This window comes from Chiloscyllium plagiosum, chromosome 24 (assembly GCF_004010195.1).
Source record: "Chiloscyllium plagiosum isolate BGI_BamShark_2017 chromosome 24, ASM401019v2, whole genome shotgun sequence".
In the NCBI taxonomy this organism is placed as follows: domain Eukaryota; kingdom Metazoa; phylum Chordata; class Chondrichthyes; order Orectolobiformes; family Hemiscylliidae; genus Chiloscyllium; species Chiloscyllium plagiosum.
In genome coordinates, this window is record NC_057733.1 from 12,619,366 (window position 1) to 12,643,369 (window position 24,004).

General features: G+C 39.4%; 1 protein-coding gene across 2 annotated transcripts in view; it reads right to left on the reverse strand.

The window, feature by feature from the left end:
* gas7b (growth arrest-specific 7b) overlaps nt 1-24,004 on the reverse strand; it is a 449,937-nt gene that overhangs the window by 364,073 nt on the left and 61,860 nt on the right. The window contains exon 1 of one of the 2 annotated variants that reach the window (XM_043714440.1): nt 15,795-16,458. The exons of the other annotated variant lie outside the window; for it this stretch is intronic. Within the exon in view, the coding sequence (XP_043570375.1) occupies nt 15,795-15,848 (54 nt within the window). The 5' untranslated portion in view covers nt 15,849-16,458. Of the gene's footprint in view, nt 1-15,794; nt 16,459-24,004 lie in introns of those variants that run through there. 2 annotated transcript variants of the gene reach the window in all.

The window sequence follows — 24,004 nt, forward strand, 5'->3', positions numbered from 1 at the left end:
GCTGTTTCTAAATCAGCAGGGAATTTTAGTGACCTTAATTAAAGTAGTTCATATTTTAAAAAGAATTCAAAACAGCTATTAGTATGGGGTCAAGTTGAACCATTACTGATCTATAGGGATAAATTTTAAGTTCACATTGGAACAGGAATTCACACTTTTGAACCTGTTTCACAATTCAGTTAGATCATGAGTTGGTGTACACCTGAAATACATTCAGACAGCCTAAAGCTATATCCCTAGAATCCTTACTTAACACAAATCTATCAATGTCAGTTCTGAAAGTTTCAATGAACATGCCCTCACCAGATCTTTAGCGAGAATTCCAGACTCGTTCTCAACTTTTTGTGAAGAATGCTTCCAGCCAGGGACTAACATTAATTTTATAATCCTTGTTTTGGACTCTGCCATCAACTAATTTCTCTAGCTCAGTTAGCAAACAGTAAGAGTTCAATCCCTGACTGGCTGAGGTGGTTCTGATAGCCTGGTGTTTGTTTTGCCTCATCGTGATACAGCTAAGTTATCCAGAAATCTTGAATGCTCCCAGTATTTTTGATGGTACGGCATGTGGGCACCACTGACTGGGTCAGCATTTGTTGGGATCCCTAAATGCCCTTGAACAGGCTCTTCAGAGGGCAAACTAGAACCTGGAATCACATGTAACCCTGACCAGGTAACAATAGATTTCCTTCCCTATTATTAGTGAACCAGATAGGTTTTTTATGATAATCATAGAACCCATACAGTGTGGAGAGAGGCTATTCAGTCCATCGAGTCTGCACTGACCCTTCAAAGAACATCCAATCCAAACACAGCATTCCCCCTCCCCACCCAACCCTACCCCCTGACTATGAATCCAGAGCCATGAGGCACAATCTAAAGAAAAAGGTTTGAATTTTTGAAAGCGAGGTGAGAACCAATTTCTTCATTCAGTGAATGTCAACACTTTGAAACTCTCTATTCTCAGGAGGATTATGGATGTTATTCAGTACATTCAAGATTAAAATAGGTAGATTTTTGGATTCGATGGGGTTTCTACATTGCTGCTATTTCTTATGCTTTTGCAATTCAATAGAATTGCTTAACTGCATCAGTAGTTAAGTTCTATACAAGCATAATTACTCCTCAGTTGCTTTAAGGGACACTTGGTTCGAGCACACAGGCAATATCATGTTGAATAGTAGACCTAATACATCATTTAATTTCCATGAATTCTCAAGATGATATCTCTTCCCTTAAATTCCAGCGCATTATATTAAAATATATTTGGCAGAGGGGTCAAGCAAGGAATAGGTATCAAGACCATCTAATATGGGTGTATAATTAGGAATTGACAGATAGAGTCATAGAGATGGACAGCACAGAAACAGGCCCTTCGGTCCAACTCGTCCATGCCCACCAGATATCTCAACCCAATCTAGTCCCACCTGTCAGCACCCAGCTCATATCCCTCCAAACCCTTCCTTCATATGCCCATCCAGATGCCTTTTAAATGTTAGAATTATACTAGCCTCCACCACTTCCTCTGGCAGCTCATTCCATACATTGTACCACTCTGTGTATGATGTTTCAGATGACTCAAGGCATCATCTCCATTTGGAGAATGGTCTGGAAATAATAATTCTCTAATGTTCTTTAGATGTTACGTTGTCTATTGGTGTATACAGCAAGTGCCAATCTATCATGTTTCCATCAAAACAACGATGGCTTTTATTTTATGTTTCCTCAGAATCGCTGCTTAATTCTGTCAACAAATTTAAATTAGTACCTGGTAGGCCGAATATTTTCAACGGGACATATTTTTAAGGTGAGTGGAAAAAGATTTTGAAAAGTCATGAGGTGCAAATTTTTTTTTTTTTTACACAGAAAATGGTTCATATGTGGAATAAACTTCCAGAGGAAGTGGTGGATTGGGTACAATTACAACATTTAAAAGACATTTGGATAAGTACATGAACAAGAAATGTTTGGAGGGATATGGCCCAAGCGCAGGCAGGTGTGACTAGTTTAGTTTGGGATATGGTCAGCATGGACTGGTTGGACCCTAGGGTCTGTTTCAGTGCTGTATGACTCTTAAGTACTTTGAAATTGTACAAAGGAAGGAGAAAGTGAACTACACTCAAATTTAGATTTCATAAAGAAACAGGTGGCTGTTCTGAGGCAAACTCTCCAGCAATGGTCCTCAACTATGCGTGTAAAGCAGGCATTTGACACATTAATTATCCTGCTCAGATGTCTGAAGGAAATGAGACTTGAACCCACTTCTCTTGATTCAAAGGGAGGAATACCACCAATGCACCATAACACCCCTGCTTCCATTATTATATTTTGAAGTCCTAAAGTCTTTATGGGTCACCCCCAGCAACCTCTTAAAGTGCTCAACCCAAGTTCGGGTTCAATATTTTTCTTATTTTGACATGGGTTTCAAATTGAAGAATGATGAGTATGATAGAATTATTCTGCAGTAAACATCTAAACATTGAGCATTTGCCAAGTTTCACTTACCACCCATGCTTCTTTGATCACAATATACATGTAGAAACTGAGCCAGAAGGTAAATTCAGTGACAGATGAACATTTGGTAAAGAAGAACTTTTATTTCTTTCTTAAATTAAAATTCAGTCCTAGAAACCAAAGCCTCAGGAAAACTAATTCCTAAGTTAATAGAAAAACAGGTCTGTACTGTAGTCAATTTACAGATATCCATTTTCTGTGCGTTTACCCAATGTGAAATGATATTTAAGCTGTTGATTTCAACTACATTATCCAGCACTTGGAAGTGCCGTCTGGCAATATTAGAAATACTCAATACTGGTGAAAAATAGGGTGGTTCGAGCCTGTCATTTTAGAATTAGTGTTGACATGACTTCAGTTTGAGTTTTTTTTTCTATGTCAGCTCCAAGTCATCTCACTTAAGGTTCAACAAACATCAGATATACATGATCATCAGAAGCCCATCCTCAGAAATGCCCTCCACAGCAGCAGTGCTAGAGATTATTTTCCTTTGCAGGTTTTAGTCATTCCTGAATAAAATTACCAATTATTCAGTTTAATTAAATTGACTTTAAAGATGTGAAAGCTTTATTCCATCCAAGAATGAGGTTGAATAGTCTGAGTGGTGAGTTCATGATAGATGGAATATATCAAGATGGTAAATCCAAATTCTGTAGTAGAAATAGTAGGGGGATATTGGCTGCTTTTATGTCAGAGATCATCAGCACAGCATAGTTTGGATCTTTAGTATTTTTGTTATTTTCATAAAAGGCTTGCGTTAAATAAATGATTAGGAAAATCCCATCAATACTAAGATTTATCATACATATATTGATAGAACTGCATAATCGATGTACATTGACATTTGGAGTCAATAAGTTGCCTATATTTCTGATTCAGACTAACTACCAGCTAAAAATAAATCAGATTGAAGAATCTACCTGCTAGCTTTCAATTTAATTTTAGTTCCGTGTAATATTATGTTTAATCATAACCATAAAGGTGAACTAAGTATGAAGAGAAGATTGAAGATTTTAGTGGCACACTTTCCTGATAATACGTAACCAAAATATTGATAGCTAGGTGGTTTCACTCTTGATTCTGAGTGAGAAGATATCGGATTCAGGACCTATTTCAGAGATTTCAGCACGAATTCTAAGCTGACATGCAGACAGCAGTACTGTATGAGTGACAGAAGTTTCAACTGTCCTCTCACATAGCCATGGATGATCCCATACAGTATGCAAAGGACAGAAAAATAGGTTTTGAGGTGTCCTGATCTTCTTTACACATGAGCATCCAGACTAGGAGTAGGTACAGGCCACTTGGCACCTCAAAACTGGTTCACCATTCAATAACATCATGGCTGATCCAAGTATTTCATATTCCTGCCTCCCCCTTGCTTGTTAAAAATCTATCTACATCAAAAAGTGTGGCGCTGGAAAAGCGCAAGCAGGTCAGGCAGCACCCAAGGAGCAGGAGATTCAATGTTTTGGGCATACGCCCTTCATTTGCCTCTGCCTTAAAAATATTGAAAGACACTGTTTGGGTCACCTTTTCAGAAACAGAGTTCCAAAGTCTCATAACTTGCTGAGAGAGAACATTTCTCCTCATCTTTGTCTTGAGTGGGTGGCACCTTGTTTTTAAACAATGAACCCATTTATAAAATCTTCCACAAAATCTTGTTCTTCAACCATCATCACTAAAGTAGATTAAAACTGGACCATGTTCCTGCCAATGGGAGTTTGGTATGAACAAATTGTTGTTTTTCTTACATTAATTAAAAATGGTGGCTCAGTGGTTAACACTGCTGCCTCACAGCGTCAAGGACCCTGGCTTGATTCCATCCTCTGGCAACTCTACAGCAGTTTGGAACATCCTATATACATTATAGAATCCCTGTAGTGTGGAAGCAGGCTATTCGGCCCAATGAGTTCACACTGACCGTCTAAAAAGTATCCCATGCATTTCCCATAGCTAGTCAATCTAACCTACACATCCCTGGGCACTGTGGGCAACTTAGCATGGCCAATCTACCTAACCTGCACATCTTTGGACTGTGGGAGGAAACTGGAGCACCCAGAGAAAACTCACACAGACACAAACAAAATGTACAAACTCCACAGAGACAGTGGCAGGAGGCTGGAATCAAACCCAGGTACCTGGCGCTATGAGACAGCAATGATAACTGCTGAGCTGCTGTGCCACCCAAATGCAAGTAATTTTGACCCTCTATAATATTTTAAATGACACCGTACTGTTCAGTTTCAAAGGAAAATAGTGTTGTAGGTAACCAAAATAAATCCAAAAAGAAAGAAAATTAGGAACTGGAGTGATTAAAAAAAGATCATCAGTTTCAGCATGCTTAACACAATGGATCAATTCAGTTCACAGAGAACTCCATCATTGATGTAAGGCACAATAGAAAGACAGATATTATGATCTACATTGTCAGAAAATGCTTCTTTATCCATTCATGGGAAGTGGATGTTGCCAGCAAGACAATGAGGTATTGCCCACCACGAGTTACCCTCGGGAATATGACAGACTACTGTAATGTATGTGGTGAAGATACTCTCATGTAACAGTGAGGTAGGGAGTTCCAAGACTTTTCCACTGTGGCAATGATGAAATGGTAATGTATTGCCATGTTGTGTGACTTCTAAAGAAGCAAGAGGTGGTGCTATTTGATGCCACTGACATTTTACTATGCAGAAGGACAAGGTCATGGCTCAAGTTTTCCCTAATTCCTACTGATTCCAGTTTGCTCGGGCTCTTCGATACCCACATAGTCAAAATACTGTCTAATTTCATTGGCAATCACTCTCATCTCACCATATCTGTTTGTAAAACATCCTCATATTCATTTGTGGATTTGCCATGTGTGCTGCAAACAGGATGCTGAATCAAAACATATTTAGAACATAGAACATTGAACAGTACAGCACAGTATAGGCCCTTCACCCCTTGATGTTGTGATCACCACCAAATTTACTAATCCACCCTTCACTTCCTTATCCAAGTCATTTACAAAAATCACAAAAAGCAGAGGTCCCAGAACAGACCCCTATGGAACACCACTGGCCACTGAGCTCCAGGCTGAACACTTTCCATCTACTACCAATCTCTGTCTTCTATAGAGCAGCCAATTCTGTCTCCAGACAGCCAGATTTCCCTGTATCCCATGACTCCTAACTTTCTGAATGAGCCTACTGAGGGTAACCTTAACAAGTGCCTTGCTAAAATCCATGTACATCACATCCACTGCTCTACCTTCGTCAATGTGTTTTGTCACATCCTCAAAGAATTCAATAAGGCTTGTGAAGCATGACCTGCCCCTCACAAAGCTGTGCTTACTATCCCTCATCACTCTATGGTTTTCAAAGTAATCATAAATCCTGCGTCTCAGAATCCTCTCCAATAATTTCCCCACCACAGACATAAGACTGACTGGTCTATAATTCCTAGGATGATCCCTATTTCCTTTCTTGAATAAAAGAATAATATTTGCCACCCTCCAGTCATCTGGCACTACTCCAGTGGACAGTGAAGACATAAAGATCATTTCCAAAGGTGCAGCAATCTCTTCCCTCACTGCCTGTCGTAAACATGGGTACATCCCATCTGGCCGAAGGGATTTATCTATCCTTACATTTTTCAAAATTTTCAGCACATCCTCCTTCTTAACATCAACCTGTTCGAACATATCAGCCTACTTCATGCTGTCCTCACAAATGACAAGGTCCCTCTCAGTAGTGAATACTGAAGCAAAGTATTCATTAAGGACCTCCCTTACATCCTCTGACTCCAGGCACAAGTTCCCTCCACGATCCCTGATCAACCCTCCCCTCACTCTGGCCATCCTCTTGTTCCTCACATGAGTGTAGAATACCTCAGGAGTTTCCTTAATCCTACCCACATTTTCATGCCTCCTTCTGGCTCTCCTAAGTCCATTCTTCAGATCCTTCCTGGCTACCCTGTAACCCTCTAGAGGCCTGTCTGATCCTTGCCTCCTCAACCCTAAGTAAGCTTTCTTCTTCCTCGTGATTAAATGTTCTACATCCCTTGTCACGCAAGGTCCCTTCACCCTACCATCCCTTCCTTGCCTCAGAGGGGCAAACCTACCCAGCACTATCAGCAAGTGCTCTCGAAAGAACCTCCACATTTCTGTTGTGTATTTTCCTGAAAGCATTTGGGCACCCCAGTTCCTGCCTAATAGCATTGTAATTCCCCCTCCCTCAATTAAATTCTTTCCTATACCGTCTGCTCCAATCCCTTTCCATGACTACAGGTTAGGGAGTTGTGATCACTATCACTGAAATGCTCTCTCACCAAGAGATCTGACACCTGGCCTAGTTTGTTGCCAAGCACCAAATCCAATATGGCCTCCCCTCTAGTCAGCCTATCTACATATTGAGTCAGGAATGCTTCCTGGACACACCTGACAAAAACTGCTCCATCCAAACTATTTGAACTATGGAGGTTCCAATTAATATTAGGCAAGTTAAAGTCACCCATGACAACAATCCTGTTATTTCTGCACCTTTCCAAAATCTTCGTCCCAATTTGCTCCTCCATGTTTCTGTTACTACTGGGGCATCTGTAGAAAAGTCCCAATTAAGTGACTCTCCTTTCCTGTTTCTGACTTCCACCCATTACTGACTCTGTGGACAAACTCTCCTCGAAGATCTCCCTTTCTGCAGCTGTGATACTATCCCTGATTAGCAATGCCACTCCTCCACGTCTCTTACCTCACCCTCCCTGATTCCTTTTTGAAACATCTTAACTCGGGAACATCAAACAACCATCCCTGCCCCTCTGATATCCAAGTCTCCATAATGGCCACAACATCATAGTTCCAAGTACTGATCCATGCTCTGAGTTCATCACCCTTATTCCTGATACTTCTTGCATTAAAATAGACACACTTCAACCCATCACACTGACAGCAACTTTGCCCTAATAACTGTCTATCTCTCTTCACAGACTCTCTGCACACTGTATCTGCCTGTACACTAGCTACTCCGTCCTCAGATCCATAGCTTCGGTTCCCATCCCCCCTGCTAAATTAGTTTAAACCCTCCCGAAGAGCTCTAGCAAACTTCCCATCCAGGATATTGGTGCCCCTCCAGTTCAGATGCAACTCGTCCTTCTTGTATAGGTCCCACCTGCCCCAGAAGTTATTCTAGTGATCCACATATTTGAAGTCCTGCCCCCTACAACAGCCCTGCAGACATGTGTTATCTGTACTCTCTCTCTGTTCCTTGGCTCACTTGGCTGTGGCACTGGTGGCAATTTTGAGATTACTACTCTGCTTGACGGCAATTGAGTGAGAAGAAATAAGTTAGCAAACATATCTGCTGCCAATACTGTCTATTTGTTTGGAATCCTCATCAGTTGTTTTCAAATTCATTTTCAGGAAGTGGGTTCCATTGGCAAGGCTGACATTATTTGCCAAAGTGTTAGCAGCTCTTGATATAACCAAGGGCTTCAATGACCAAATCTTGTTTGACAGTTCTTTCCAAACCAATAATCTCTGCCACAACAGGAGAAAGAGCAACAGACAGGTAAGTATGCCAACAGCTGCAAGCTTCCCAATAAGTGACATCCCATCCTGATTCCACATTGTTCCTTCTCTAGCACCAGGTCAGAATCATGGGAACCTCTCACTAAAAGTACTGTGAGGGTACCTCCCAACTACTTCTCAAAGAAGTTACCTCAGAGTACAACGGGATCTTGATCAGATGGGCCAATGGGCTGAGAAGTGGCAGATGGAATTTAATTTAGATAAATGTGAGGTGTTGCTGCATTTTGGAAAGGCAAATCAGGGCAGGACTTATATAGGTCATAGTTCCTTGAAAGTGGAGTCGCAGGTAGATGGGATAGTGAAGGCAGCTTTTGGTATGCTTGCCTTGACTGGTCACTGCAGTGAGTATAGGAGTTGGGAAGCCATGTTGCAGTGGTACAGACATTGATTAGGCCACTTTTGAAATACTGTGTGTAATTCTGGTCTCCTTGCTGTATGAAGAATGTTGTGAAACTTGAAAGGGTTCAGAAAAAATTTACAAGGACATTGCCAGAGTTGGAAGGTTTGAGCTATAAGGAGAAGCTGAATAGTCTGGGGCTATTTTCTCTTGAGCATCAGAGGCTGATGGGTGACCTTATAGAGGTTTATATAATCATGAGGGGTACGGATAGGGTGAATAGCCAAGATCTTTTCCCATGGTGAGGGAGTCTAAAACTAGAGGGCATAGGTTTAGGGTGAGAGGGGAAAGATATAAAAGGGTCCTAACGGGCAACTGTTTCATGCAGAGGGTGGTGTGTGTATGGAATGAGCTGCCAGAGGAAGTAATGGAGGCTGGTACAATTATAGCATTTCAAAGACATCTGGATAGATATAGGAATAGGAAGGGTTTAGAGGAATATGAGCCAAGTGCTGGCAAAGGGGACTAGATTAGGTTAGGACATCTCGTCAGCATGGACAAGTTGGACCAAAGGGTCTGTTTTCATGCTGTACATCTCTATGACTATATGACACTATAACCGGTCACTTCAGAGGTAAGAGTCAGCATGCCAGTCTGAATCACATATAGTGAAACTAGATAATGGTAGCAGATTTCCTCCTCTATAGAACATTAATGAAGTAGTTGGATTTTAATCAAATAGGTTCATGGTCATGGCATCACCTTTAATTATTCTTAAAAATTACTATTTTGTAAAATTGAATTCAAATTGTGGAGGTTCCTTGGTGGTTTTGAATTTGCTTTCACAGTATTACAATCTAATAACTTATCCAATGTTCCATCAAATGCCTAAGTTCACATTCATTATTCTTTGGTGCATAAAGTGATTGCGTTAAATTACAGACTGTTCATCCATCTTCACAACCTATGACTGAACATCAGTATACAATATCCAGTGTGTTACATGGCTTATTGGACCATCTCAGTTTATACCTACAGTCACAAACCCCATCCCACGTCAATGCTACCCAGTTCATTTTTTCGAGGCATCAAATTGTACATAATTCTTAAGATCACAGTGGAAAACTAGTCCATGGTAAAAATAAAGTTTCAATTTTTAATTTTACTCGAGGCTTGTGAGTCTTAAAGGAACAAAGATCAAGACACACTGTATCAGTAAAACTAATCTGCCTTTTGTGCTTAATACATACCAAACCTCTTAAATCTAGCAACAAGGGGAAAAAGGCAGAAGAGAAATCTGTGCCTCTCTACTGAACTGTGAATCCGACAAACTTCTGAGATGGCTCTCTTGGGCCCTGTTAATGTTGGCCAAATTCACCTCACTAACTACTGCCAAATACATTCACTTTCCAGGTTATTTAATCTTGCCCTGGATAATGTGTCCCAACCAATGAACCACACATTTCTCAATGTACTACTAGAAATATCATCGCAATTGTTAATAGTTGCACAAAGTCTGTGGGGAGATCCAATGCAATCTGAAAGCCATGTTTCCCACACAAAATCAAAAATGCCATAATGTTACAGTTTATCGACAACATGAATCACACATGAGATAATTAAATATATTTGGGCTAACTCATTAAACAAGTAACTGAATGAACATTCTTACACATGTATTTGCTTATTCAAATATTTATTGCATTTTATTTAACTTTCCTTTGATTCTGGCATTTGCACCAGTACTAATCTTGGGCCTTCACGCTTCATTGGCATAGGGTAAAGATTTATTCAGCACTTAACCTGACCATAGGCATAATAACATTAGGGGTTCTCCGTAACGTAACATCAGTTTTGCTAAGGTGATTATAACCTTACGGGGTCAGAATCTGCTTTCAAAAATAACACTGGGAAGTGATATTAATTTACAAATAAATGGTACAGCAACATCAGAAAAGGACCCATGTGCAGCATAATGTGAATGTGCAAATGTTATTGTCCGCATTGCACTGTTACACCATTAGCTTCCAGCAAAGGTATTTTACAGTGTGCGAGAGCACTGAAAAGTACTGAATGTTTTGAAGTTGCTGTACTCAGAGGAGACAGGAACAAAACTCACTGCATGCACTTCTAGGTTGTGATATAGTGGCATAAAAATCATTTTAACAATATAATCTGACCTTCCATACTCTTGACTTAATCAGGGTGAGGTGCAATCGCTCTACCCCTCATTCCTTCCCACCAGATTGTAATAGCTGCCTCTTCCAGCATGCTCCCTGGCCATGGCAAAGGACAATTAAATTTCATTTTTATTGTGTGCAAACTAATTTTATGTTTACTGTATGCAAATTAATTTTGCGTGGCAGGGTGCCAGGACAATTCAGAACAATGGAAGATCCAGTTAGATGCATGACTACAGCAATGTCAGTCCTGGGGCATTTTTCCAGTAGCTTCTTGCCAACTTTTCTGTACAAAAGGAAACTCAACCACACACCCGGTGAAAGATTTAGAGCAGATTATTGATCCGACTCACTGATCAGAGATTAGAATAAAGTAAAACATTGGACCTGCTGAAAATAAGAAATGTCAATATGCCAATCACTGTGAATCCCTAGCTGCAATGACAACTAAAGTATATTTACAAGAGTTCCACAAAAGTTTTCACAATATTAAAATGAACTCAGATTTGAAATAAAACAGGGAAACATGCAGCTTTTTCCAAAAAAAAAATCACTTAATAATGTACAAAATTCTAGAGTGTTAAGATCGTAGAATCCCAAAAGTGTAGATGCAGGCCATTCAGCCCATACTGACCCTCCAAAGACTAACCCACCCATCAGTGTATCTGTGCACTTTCCATTGCTAACTCACCTAGCTTGCGCATCCCTGGCAATTACGGGCAATTCAGCATGGCCAAACCACCTAACCTGCTCACCTTTGGAGTGTGGGAGGAAACCGGAGCAAACCTATGCAGAAACGGGGAGAATGTGCAATTTCCACACAGACAGTTGCCCGAGGCTGGAATCAAACCTCGGTCCCTGATGCTGTGAGCTAACCACTGAGCCACCATGCCACTTCTCAAAAACAAATTCAACAGTGCTTTTTCTATAAAGCTAATCTCTTCAGACAATTATATTTGGGTCATTCCAGAGAATGTTGATTAGAAGATTAATATGTACAAAGAATGGAATTCAATTTGCCTCATCTATTTCAAATGTAGTCCTAAATCACAAACCTGAACTGCAACTCTCTGCTTCCTACTGAATCAAGCAACATATTCTCTTTTTTAACTTTTCAACTGGTCAACTGCATCAATAGTTAGTGCACTAAGATTCCAACCTATTCCATATTCTGTTAGACAAACACAGAGGTAACCTACTTTAAACATAACTTGTGATTTTTACAGACTTCAGTTATATTTTCTCTTTCTGTAATACTGGATTTCCAGAAAACATCTCAATACCCTTCCGAATGATGCCCCATTCTTTTTTAAGGATTTGCACAACATCTCACATTTAATTATCTTTTTTCTTATTGCAGCAATAATGAATAGTGAAAAGTAATTTAATACTTTTCAATCATCAAAGGTGATCCAATACATAGAGATAATTACTTTTTCTAACAAATATCAAATGCCCAAAGATTGGAGCAACTTATGAAAACGCTCTTAATTAAAATTTGATTGATTTTAGAATAATGACCCACCTTTCAAAATTCATAGCAAAAAAAATACTAAAGTACAGTGGGTGTTAATTTATGTCAGACACATGATATTATAGTCTCTCTTTTCCATGGTAATCTCTATTTTAGCATTTGGAAGATAGGCTCAATTATTTTACATTTAAAACAGCCACTAATAAACTACCAAACATTTAACTCAATTCTTGAGATTAGTTGAGGTTCTTGTTTTCGTGTGTGTGGATAAGGGGTGGGCAAGGGGTCTTTTTAGTTGTTATTCTCATATAGTTCCCCTCCTCCTCTGCAGGGAAGCGATGATCAATGGGAGTAAGCGAGGCAGCCAGATTTGTGCAATCATCTCTAAGGCAGCTCCCAGAATGTTGCAAGAAGTTCTGTTTCCCTTCTCCCCATTTGCACATGCTCAATGACTCTGCTTATTTTAGGGCCGTCCAACAACTACTGTTGAAAAGCACACACAAAACTTGCAGTCAGTTATTACAGGTTGGCAAGCAGAAAACATTTGTCAAAATTGCCTTGACAAGACAATGCCAGTATACTTGCAAGGATTTACAGGCAATGTCAACAATCTCAACTTCCTTTGTCAGGAGTGGCCAGGGACTTTTGAGCAAGAAGAAATCAAAGAATCGAAAAAGTCCCCTAGAGCCCCTCTGAGCAGCATATAGCAGAGAAATACAGGTTATAATTGATCACACTGGGTGAGATTTAAAAGCAAAAATTGATAACATTTTTAAAAACTAATTCTTTTGTGATGGAAATAAGAGGGAACATTTACGGCATTTTCTCTTGTGCTAAGATCTAGTTCAATGATTCTTCCCAAGAAATTTTAGTGAGGAAGAAATTCCATTCATTTCCATGTGATGATGATGTTAAATCTTGCTGTAAGCATTACTCAAGAAACCACTTACTGTACTACTCCTTAAATAATTCAAACATTTTAAGGAGTAAGCTCCAACTTATTTATTATGTCTTGACAGAAGGTTGCTTCAAGTCATAGCAGTTTGTTTTAAATCATTAGCAATTCAATCTGTATCTCCATAAGCCCTGAATCCAGGTCATACAACAGGCCTTTCACATCGAGTGATCGGAATACAGATTACCAGATCTTCGACTGCATCCTTCTAGGTGGCTGGTGTTAATTTTAGTTTCTGAACAGGATTAGCTTTGATATGGCAAACCTTTTACATTGACCTACTTAGCTACATGCTCACTCTGATGATCAGCTGCAACTCCTCTTACATAACAATCAAGGGTCAGTTTGGGGGCAGGCGACCGGTGAAACATAATTGTAGCCTGACCAAAATTCCATTCTCAAAAAATACTGCTGCAATTATATCCTTTGGTGCCAGATCTTATTAACAGCTTTGCATAAAGATGTTGCATACGAGCTTCAAAAAAAAAACAAGCGACTACACACCATCCGGCTGTGAAGCATTGAGATGGCCCAAGGAAATGAAGCCTTGAGAGAAAAACAGATCAATGTTCCCTCTTACTTCCATCACAAAAGATTTATTTTTAAAAAAATTGTATCAATTTTTGGCTTTAAGTGCACCTACCTTGGTCAATCATAACCTGCATTTCTTTTTTTCTCTGAGGTACCTATTTGTGAGAGGCAGCAGAACTGCTATGATTTTAAGTCAAACTTAAACTCAATTTTATATATAGAGTCATAGAATGTACAGCACGGAAACAGACCTTCAGTCCAACTCATCCATGCCGATCAGATATCTCAACCCAATCTAATCCCATCTGTCAGCACCTGGCCCATATCCCTCCAAACCCCTCCTATTCATATACCCATCCAGATGTCTTTTAAATGTTGCAATCGTACTCACCTCCACCACTTCCTCTGGCAGTTCATTCCATATACATACCACCCTCTGTGTGAAAAAGTTGCCTCTTTAGGTCTCTTTTATATCTTCCCCCTCTCACCCTAAACCTCTGACCTCGAGTTCTGAACTCCCCCACCGCAGGGAAGAGACTGTCTATTTATCCGATCCATGCCCCTCATGATTCTATAGACCTCTGTAAGGTCACCCCTTAGCCTCTGATGCCCCAGTGAAAACAGCCCTAGCCTATTCAACCTCTCCCTATTACTCAAATCCTCCAACCCTGGCAACATCTTTATAAATTCACACAAATTACTTGCCAAGAATTATTGCACCCTGAGCACAGTGTCCAAGTTATAGCTGCCAGGAGTAGGTCGAAATTAAAGACAAAGGGAAAGACTGACAAAAGACGTGATGCTGACCCCTAGATACATAGATCTGAGTTGATGAAAATCAGATCAACATGCAGTTTTCAGTCCGGAAGGGAGATTAAATTACTTACGGTGTGGAAACAGGCCCTTCGGCCCAACAAATCCACACCGACCCACCAAAGAGCAACCAACCAAACCCATTCCTCTACATTTACCCCTTCACCTAACACTACAGGCAATTTAGCATGGCCAATTCACCTGACCTGCACATTTTTGGACTGTGGGAGGAAACCAGAGCACCCGGAGGAAACCCACTCAAACACGGGGAGAACGTGCAAACTCCACGCAGACAGTTGCCTGTGGAGAGGTGGGAATTGAACCTGGGTCTCTGGCACTGTGAGGCAGCAGTGCTAACCACTGTGCCACCATGCCGCTAGGAGGGTCTGAAAGGATCTTGTCAGGGTTTATAAGATAGCAAGCAGTATGGAATAACACTTTACGTGAAACCATATGAGTAGGACAAAGTGATACACAGCAAGATTATCTACTTCATGGAGGCAACAAGGAAGATAGCGAAAAGTGCAAATGTTTTGGCAAGTTAGCCCTGGGGAAATTCTCAGTATCTCAGCAATTAACAGTTAGACAGGGTGGGCCTTTTTGATTTGACACCAATGACGGTCTTGAATAGTCAACGAACAGCCTTTTAAGGGTTCACCACTGATTTGGTTACCTGACTTCCCCACCAGGCCATGGGCTAAACAACCTGTTCCTGTGTTGTACTCCAAGAACAGAGTCTGGTTTTCTCATTGGGAAACCAGCACAACCTGCCTGCTGGACTGTGTGCATGTTTCAACACTGAACTCAAAATGTGAACTCTTTTTTCTCTCCATAGATGCCACCAGGCCGGCTGAGTTTCTCCAGTACTTTCTGCTTTTGCTTACATTTCTCAGTGAAACAACTCCATTGAGGCTGGTATCTCATCACCAAGTCACCTTTTATTTAAACATGAACAGTTCTTGACTTTGTCTCAGATCATAGGTATTTTGTCACAGGGTTTTGCTTTGTCATACTGTTTCAGCCTTATGGTTTGACTTTAAGTATACATTTCAAAACATGCCCACATGAACTTAATTGATCTATAATGACATTTAATTTTTGAGGAGACTTAATATTATTATTGGTTTTCACAAGTCTTGGCTAAGGTACAAGGCTGGACAATGTGAAGAGTTCAAGAATCTTACAGGCAAGGTTAAACTGAAACACAGCAAGGAACTCATAATCTATGATATGCAGCTGGTTGATCTCATTACAATCTCGACCCCCTATTTTCTCTGTATCACATTTTTCAGAATGGGGTAACATTAGCTACCTTCCAAACCATAGAAACTGTTCCAAAGTCTATAGAATATTGAAAGGTGACCACCAATGCATAGACGATTTCTAAGGCCATTTCTTTAACTACTCTCAAAATGAAAAATATTTACCTTCTTGTCATTTAAGATCCTAAAACCTGGGTGTCCAGTGATGATTTCAAGCATGCACAAGTAGCTGGTATTTGATTGGCCAGCATCTGCTGGCTCGATGGTACTTCAGTATCGAGGGTAGTGATTTGCTGAGAAGCCGGAGGGTCAGCGTGATCGATTGAACTTTCTCAGTGAAGCAGGTGGGCAATCAGTCACCCTTGAAGATAACCACCCCACTAGATCATTGCATGGAGCTATCAATCTCAGCCAGATGTTCACATGAGTGAAATTGAGATGGAGTGATTATGACAACAATTGTGGAATCATTGAAGAGAAAACTAGGTCCAACAGCAGGAGGACAGCATTGTTATTGGATGGGTGTGACAAAATGCGTAGAATTAGCATCCTCATCTGTAATTACCTTGTTATCTCATGACCCTGGATAATGTAGCACCTCTTTAATGCATTTCACCCCAATGTCAGGATAATATTGAATGTAGGAGTATTACAACTTGAAGGCCTGAACCAAAGATTAAATGTGGGTTGCAACTTCACATTCAGTCATCCAAATTAATTGACCATTTAAAGCAAAATCAGTAGCCAGAGATTACACTCATCATCCAACTAAGGATGGCAGGTCATCTCTCAAATCTGAAGGGAAATGGAAATCAAGCTGGATCCTGCTCTGTTGCTTTGAGGCTGCCTCCAGGCAAATTCCAGGTTACATCACCATGGTGGGAAATTCCAGACAATCATTGATCCATGGCCTTATTGGACTTTTAATGACCTCAACTAGCCACCTGACAGTATAATTCAGCAAATTTCTTTCCACACATAAGCAGGTGAACAATTTCTCCCCTGTGTGAATTCATTGGAGCACAGTGAGCTTAGGTGAACTGCTGAACCATTTGCCACAATATGTGGAGCTGAAGGGTGTGCCACACTAGCAGATTGCAATGCACTTTCTGCTGTCTCGTGAGGTAGTTGATCTCCTGACCTGATTTTACCAGATTAGCTCTTGGGACAAGATGACGCCAGTTAACTGGCTTGTCAGTCAGCAGCATGACATTAGGCACCCATCTGCCTCCATTCCCAGTTCCATAATGGTGTGAAAATGCTGCCCTTAATAATCCATTATCTGGGGTCAGTAAATTGAATTATTTAAAACATATGCACTCATTAACAATACTTTTACCAAAATTTTGGGACATTGTTTCTCAACTTTGTATACAAAAAACCATTACTTGCAGATTCCACTTTGCTTTTGAATTAATAAATAGCCAAATTGAACCTTGAAATGCAGTTTAACAATTTGATGTCAGATACTGTTTCCTCTTCCTGTTCTGAAGATAACACATTCAACTTGAAATAGTAACTCTGTTTCTGTCTCTCTGCACAGATGCTGTGGAGTTTGTCTCAGATCATAGGTATTTTGTCACAGGGTTTTACTTTGTCATACTGTTTCAACCTTATGGTTTGACTTTAAGTATACATTTCAAAACGTGCCCACATGAACTTAATTGATCTATAATGACATTTAATTATTATTGGTTTTCACAAGTCTTGGCTAAGGTACAAGGCTGGACAATGTGAAGAGTTCAAGAATCTTACAGGCAAGGTTAAACTGAAACACAGCATGAAACAAAGCATGAAACACAGCTGGCAGGTTAACAGATGTTGCAGCCAGATTGGTGTTGGGATAAATTAATCTAACTCTCATCCTTTCTGCTTCATTTGTATAGCTCAGAGCTTTACAGTGAAATGTAATCAATAACCAATTTAATAAGCAAGATTTACAAAAGGAATATCCTGATGAAGCCAAATATGCAGAAAAAGCCAATAGATCTAAACTATATTGAATATACAGAGGAACCTCGATTATCTGGCATTTGATTAACCGAATTTTGGATTATCCGGACAAGATCACAAGGTCCAGATGTTTGGCTAAAAACGTTAACCAGCATTCGATTAATCGAACGAAATACTGCCCACCGGGTCCTTCGGATAATCAAGCTTCCTCTGTGCGTCCAAGTAAGGGCTCATCTGCTTTGCTCTAATTGCTCACATTTTGTTAAATGTTAAATAACATCAGTTTTCATGTCTGATACAGCTGACTAAAGATAATGGCAGCAATTACAATATGAATAATGAAGTGAGTTCTATGCAGTTTAAAAAACAGTCTGCTGTCTCTATTTATGATATATTATTTTTTGAATTATTTGTAGTATTCTCACTTAGAATACGAAACTTAGAAATCAAAAATATGAATGTAGATGTTTTGCAGAGCAACACAACTTATTTTGATATAAGTGCATTTAATCAAAGGATATATATAGTACTTCACATCCCACTCCCAGTCTTCCAATGTCAAGCATTAATGATGCTGTGCTTAATTTTTTTTTCAGTCCTTCTTATGTTAGATCTTTGCTAAATACAAATCTACCTCTGCCCTGGTAATAAAATATTTACCATAGTTCAGAAGGGCATAAGAAGCTGAGATACATTATCAGCGCTTGTCATGATTAGATCACTTTATAAAGAATAGCTAGTTCCTTCTTAAGGAACACAAAGCTATTTTCTCTGCAGTCTACTCACATTTCCTTCCATTCATCTTATTTTCCTTCTCTTTTTGTAAGTCTCCCCACTCCCATCTTATGTTATTCAATGCTACACACAAAAAAAAATTCAAACAAAAAATTTTGGCAGTATTTGTGTGAGACTATTGCTACCTTTCATCAACTTTTCCAGATATAAAGATTGTACACTGAAATTAAAATCCTCAGTGGAACACTGAAATGCAATGTATCCTTGACTTCTTTATATCTTAAGACTTCAGGATTTTAGCTTATGTGAGCTAAACTATTAGCTTATAGTATAAAACATAGGTAGCTCTGACAGTAGAAAACACTATTGTCCAAAGTATATTTTACTTCTGTATTGATGTATACATAAGAGGTAAAATACATTAATAGCTCCATAATGAGTTGAGGAAAGATATACTGATCTGCACAATGCCAATCCCTAATTGACCTTTAAAATCCTTCCAAGATGTACTAACTTGGAAATGTTAATGTGTTGTAAATTTAATCAAAATACACACTGAAATCATCAGAAAAGACTGACTGGCTATTAAAAAAAAATATTTTAAAATGAGAAAGGAACTAGTTATTTAAAACCAGATCTCAAAATATGAAACAAAATGCTTGAAAATAGATTGAGGAACTTGAGCTGTATTTTCATGCGATTTCAAATGTCATTTATGTCAATCAGTTCAGCAAAGGGCTATTTTCGAACACAAGTATTATCCTGGTGGATGGCTCAAAGACTGTATGAAGACCACACAAAAATAGAAAGAAGGCCGGTTATCGTGTTTTTGAGATGCTCTTTTGACTTGTGCTTTCTCTGTTTCAGCGCTGTTACCTTGTCTCTTTCATCAAAGTGGGTTATTCAGGGATTACAGTAAACCTTGATGAAATCATTTTTCATCGTAACTAAAAGGTGACAGGTTGTGTAATTTATTCACATCTATTTAATGGACCGTGACAGATTATGTTTATGCCTCAGCAATCATAACTACAGCCAGGTTTTCAGTATGATTTATTAACCTTGATATGCACTGGTGAGCACCAGAGTAGTTGGAATAAAGTGACAGAAGGATTTGGGGTCAATTCATAGCCACAAGCAGCATTGCAATACTCTTGTAACTAAACATCTTTTCTTATTTCAGTACGGATTTTGATCTTGCACTACAATAAAAGCATTTTTGTGGTTCTGTTTGCCAAGCTGGGAATTTGTGTTGCAGACGTTTCGTCCCCTGTCTTGGTGACAACCTCAGTGCTTGGGAGCCTTCTGTGAAGCATATCCTGAAATATTTTTACAATCTATGAGAGGAGGTGGAGATGTTCTGGTGTTGTATGTGCAGTTTCATAGACAACATAAAAAAATCAACTTTCAAGATTGTTAAAAATGATTATTATGAAAATTGCAACAACATATTCAAACTGCTGAGTTTTGTTTAGATTACTTACAGTGTGGAAACAGGCCCTTCGGCCCAACAAGTCCACACCAACCCTCCGAAGAGCAACCCACCCAGACCCATTTTCCCTCTGACTAATGCACCTAACACTACGGGCAATTTAGCATGGCCAATTCACCTAATCTGCACGTTTTTGGACTATGGGAGGAAACCGGAGCACCCGGAGGAAACCCACTCAGAACATGGTGAGAATGTGCAAACTCCACACAGACAGTTGCCTGAGGCGGGAATGGAACCTGGGTCTCTAGTGCTGTGAGGCAGCAGTGCTAACCACTGTGCCACTGTGCAGCATTTTCAGATTTCCAGCATCATTTTTGGACCATTGGGATCTTGTAAGGGTAGAAATGATGTGTATAAGAGGGATGATTTCCACCTGAATTGGAAGGGACCAACATCCTTGCGGGTGGATTTGCTCGTGCTAATCAGGCGGCTTTAAGCTAGCAAGGGGTGGGAGGGAAAGAAAATGATAGTAAAAAAAGAGAACAGGCTCAGGCTGGTACAGTAGAGAAGGGAGTTAGTGTTTGGTCAAGGCTGGTAGGTGTAGGGAATGCCGGATGCTGTACGACCAGGAAATTTGAGACTCCGGTCAAGGCAGGCAACAGCTTTGCAGAAAATGAAGTAAGACTAATAAATTAAACTGCATTTACTTCAATGCAAGAGGCCTGACATGTAAGGCAGATGGACTCAGGGCATGGTTGAAAATGTTGAATTAGGATATCATAGATATCGCAGAAACGTGGCTCATGGATGGTCAGGACTGGCAGCCTAACATTCTGGGGTTCGATGCAAAATAAAGGACAGAAAGAGGAAAGAAAGGAGGGAAAAAGGTGTTTTTGAATAGGGATAACATTACAGCTGTACTTAGGGAATATATATCTGGGTGATCATCCAGTGAAGTTGTATGGGTGGAACTAAAAAATAAGAAAGACATGATCATCTTGTTGGGAGTGTATTATAAGCCTCCAAAGTCAGTGGGAAATTAAGAAGCAAATATGTAAGGAGATTTCAAATATCAGTAAGAATAATAGGGTTGTAATGCTAGGGGATTTTAACTTTCCAAACATAGACTGCGACTGCCATAGTGTTAAGGGTTTGGATGGGAACAAGTTTGTTAAGTGTGTACAAGAAAACATTCAAAATGTGGATGTACCTACTAGAGAAGGAGCAATACATGGCCTTCTGTTGGGAAAATAAGGCAGGACATGTGACTGAGGTGTCAGTAGGAGGGTCAGTTTGGGGCAAGTGATTATAATTCTATTAGTTTTAAAAACAGTAATGGAAAAGGTTAGAACTGATCAAAATGTTAAAATACTAAACTGAAGTAAGGCCAATTTTGATAACAGGAACTTTCAAAAGTTGATTGGGGAGGCTACTCGCAGATAAAGGGATGATTGCAAAGTGGAAGGCCTATAGAAATGAGATAATGAGAGTTCATAGACAGTATATTCCTGTTAGTGTTTGGTCAAGGCTGGTAGGTGTAGGGAATGCTGGATGCTGTATGATCAGGGAATTTGAGACTCCGGTCAAGAAAAATAAGGAGGCATATGTAAGGCATGGACAGCAGAGATTGAGTGAATCCTTAGAAAAATATAAAGGCAGTATAGTTAGGAGTATACTTACGAGGGAAATCAAGAGGACAAAAAGGGGACATGAGTTAGCTTTGGTAAATAGAGCTAAAGAGAATCCAAAGTGATTCTATATGTATATTAAGGGCAAAGGAGAGAAAATGACCCCTTAAAGATCCACGTTGCTGTCTACATGTCAAAACAGTGGAGATGGGTGAGATACTAAACAAATATTTTGCATCAGTTTTTGCAGTGGAGAAGACATGGAAGCTAGGAAACTTGGGGAAATAAATAGTGATGTCTTAATAAGAGCTCATATTACAGAAGAGGAGGTGCTGGAGGTTTTAAAATGCATAAAGGTACATAAATCCCGGAGACCTGATCAGGTGTTTCCCAGAATTTTGTGGGAAGCTAGAGAAGATTGCTGGGCCCTTTCTGAGATACTCGTATCATCGACAGCCACAGGTGAAGTGGCGCCATTATTTAATTTCTGAAGGAAAAGCCAGGGAACTATAGACTGATGAGCCTTATGCCAGTGGGGATAAGTTTTTGAAAGGGATTCTGAGGGATTTACGTGCATTTGAAAAGGCAAGGACTGGTTAGGGATAGTCAGCAAGGCTTTGTGTGTGGGAATTCATATCACACTAACTTAATTGAATTTTTTGAAAAGGTGTCAAAGAAGATTGTAGAAGGCACATCAGTAGATGGTGTCTATATGGATTTCAGCAAAGTGTTTGACAAGGTTCTGACTGGTTAGTAAAGTCCATATTGTAAACTTTAAAATCATATTGTTTTGAAGTAGCAGCTCAATTACTTCTCTGTTTAAACTAAAACCAATTGTTCTGAATAAAGCTGGCTGCACATTTTGAGAATGCATTAGTGTATTATTGTTGTGCAAAAAACTGCTTCAAAAACCAGTGAAATCAAGACAAAGTTAAACTCAGTTGCTACACTGTTTAAAATTACAAATGAGCATTTATATTATAATGATATTCAGTAACGGTCTCACTGTTGTCCAGTTTGAATGCATATTTTGTCATATGCTCAATTTTATCTATATTTGTCTCGGCAAATCTGTCACCGGTTACCTTTGATGGTACACTGGTTGACTTCCTTAGTTTGGAAAATACCTCTAACTGTGTAAAAGAGCTTTAAGACTTTGTGATTAAGTTTTGTACATGAACGATATTAACACTTCATAAAATTTCCCTTTTTTTCCGATAGCTGTAACCTGAGCACAGATTGGATGAAAATTGGCTTTAAAGTGAATTGATTATTAGTTGTCAAAATACATTGGCGGTCTTTGGAGGATGGAAGGCATTCTTGCTATAAGAAACAAAGTGTTTTCTTTTATCTCTACATTTGTTTCAAATACTGACCAAAGTTTTGCGCAGATTTAGTAAAACTAACCACAGAGCATTAAAAACTACCTTGATGTATGGCAGAGTTTGTTCTCTCTGATAGAATTCAAGAAGCTTCCTCCATATGTTAGAATCTCCTGCCAAAGTCCTGACCTTCTTATAACCAGATCCCTATGTGTTAACAGCTTGCAACACGGAGTTTATCTATTCCTTCTGTTGTGCATTTCAATTTTATTTCTTTGCTTTACATATACCCACTTGATGTGAAGACAAAGGTTTTTTTTCCCTCTTAGTTTAATCAAACAATCTACTCTTTCTCTGGTTTTAGCATTATCCACAAATTCATCTTATTGATAGTACCAAACTGACCAAGGCTGCTTAACCCCACAAGTACAAGAGCCTGCTCTGAGGGTTCGTCATATATGGAAAGACTTGAACTTTGATGCTACCTTTGTTTTAATGCATTACATAGCACATTTATGAAATCAGTGAAATGGTGGAAATCAGGAAATAAATGTGGCCAATAATCTAATCTAGAATTCTGAGGACCATATTGAGGTGTTCAAACTTCTGAATAATTTTGACAGGGTAAAGACGGATATTCTGATTCCACTAATCGGTATATTAGTAACCTGGGGTCACAATTTCAAGAATGTCAACAAGACAGCTAGACACAATGAGTTGAATGGTTTCCTTCTTTACTGTAAATTCTATGACTCTATGACATCACAAGCTTAAAGAAGGACCTTTACCTCTCTCATTTATTGTTTAAAAAGAATACTTCCACTTCACGGATAATACTCTCAAAAATATTATTTCAATTATCAACATCATCGAGTGGGTTAAAGACTTTAATCTTCTTCCTTATGGCGCTCCTAGTGGTGCTAATTAGTGAATTCCATGCTTTTTGTGCATAGGATGTTACAGCAAAGGGCTGACAACAGTGATACAATAAATTTAACATAAGGAAGAAACTTAACAGCTGATAGTCAGAAAATATTGGGTCAATGATATGTGTAATTATTTTTCAATCTGAGATAAAAGTAAAAATATGATCTGGATGAAGGGACTGGGGGCATTCTAGCGAAGTTTGCCGATGAAACAAAGTTAGGTGGACAGGCAGGTAGTACTGAGGAAGTGGGGAGGCTGCAGAAGGATCTAGACAGTTTGGAGGAGTGGTCCAGGAAATGGCTGATGGAATTCAATGTGAGCAAATGCGAGGTTTTGCACTTTGGAAAAAAGAATAGAAGCATGGATTACTTTCTAAAC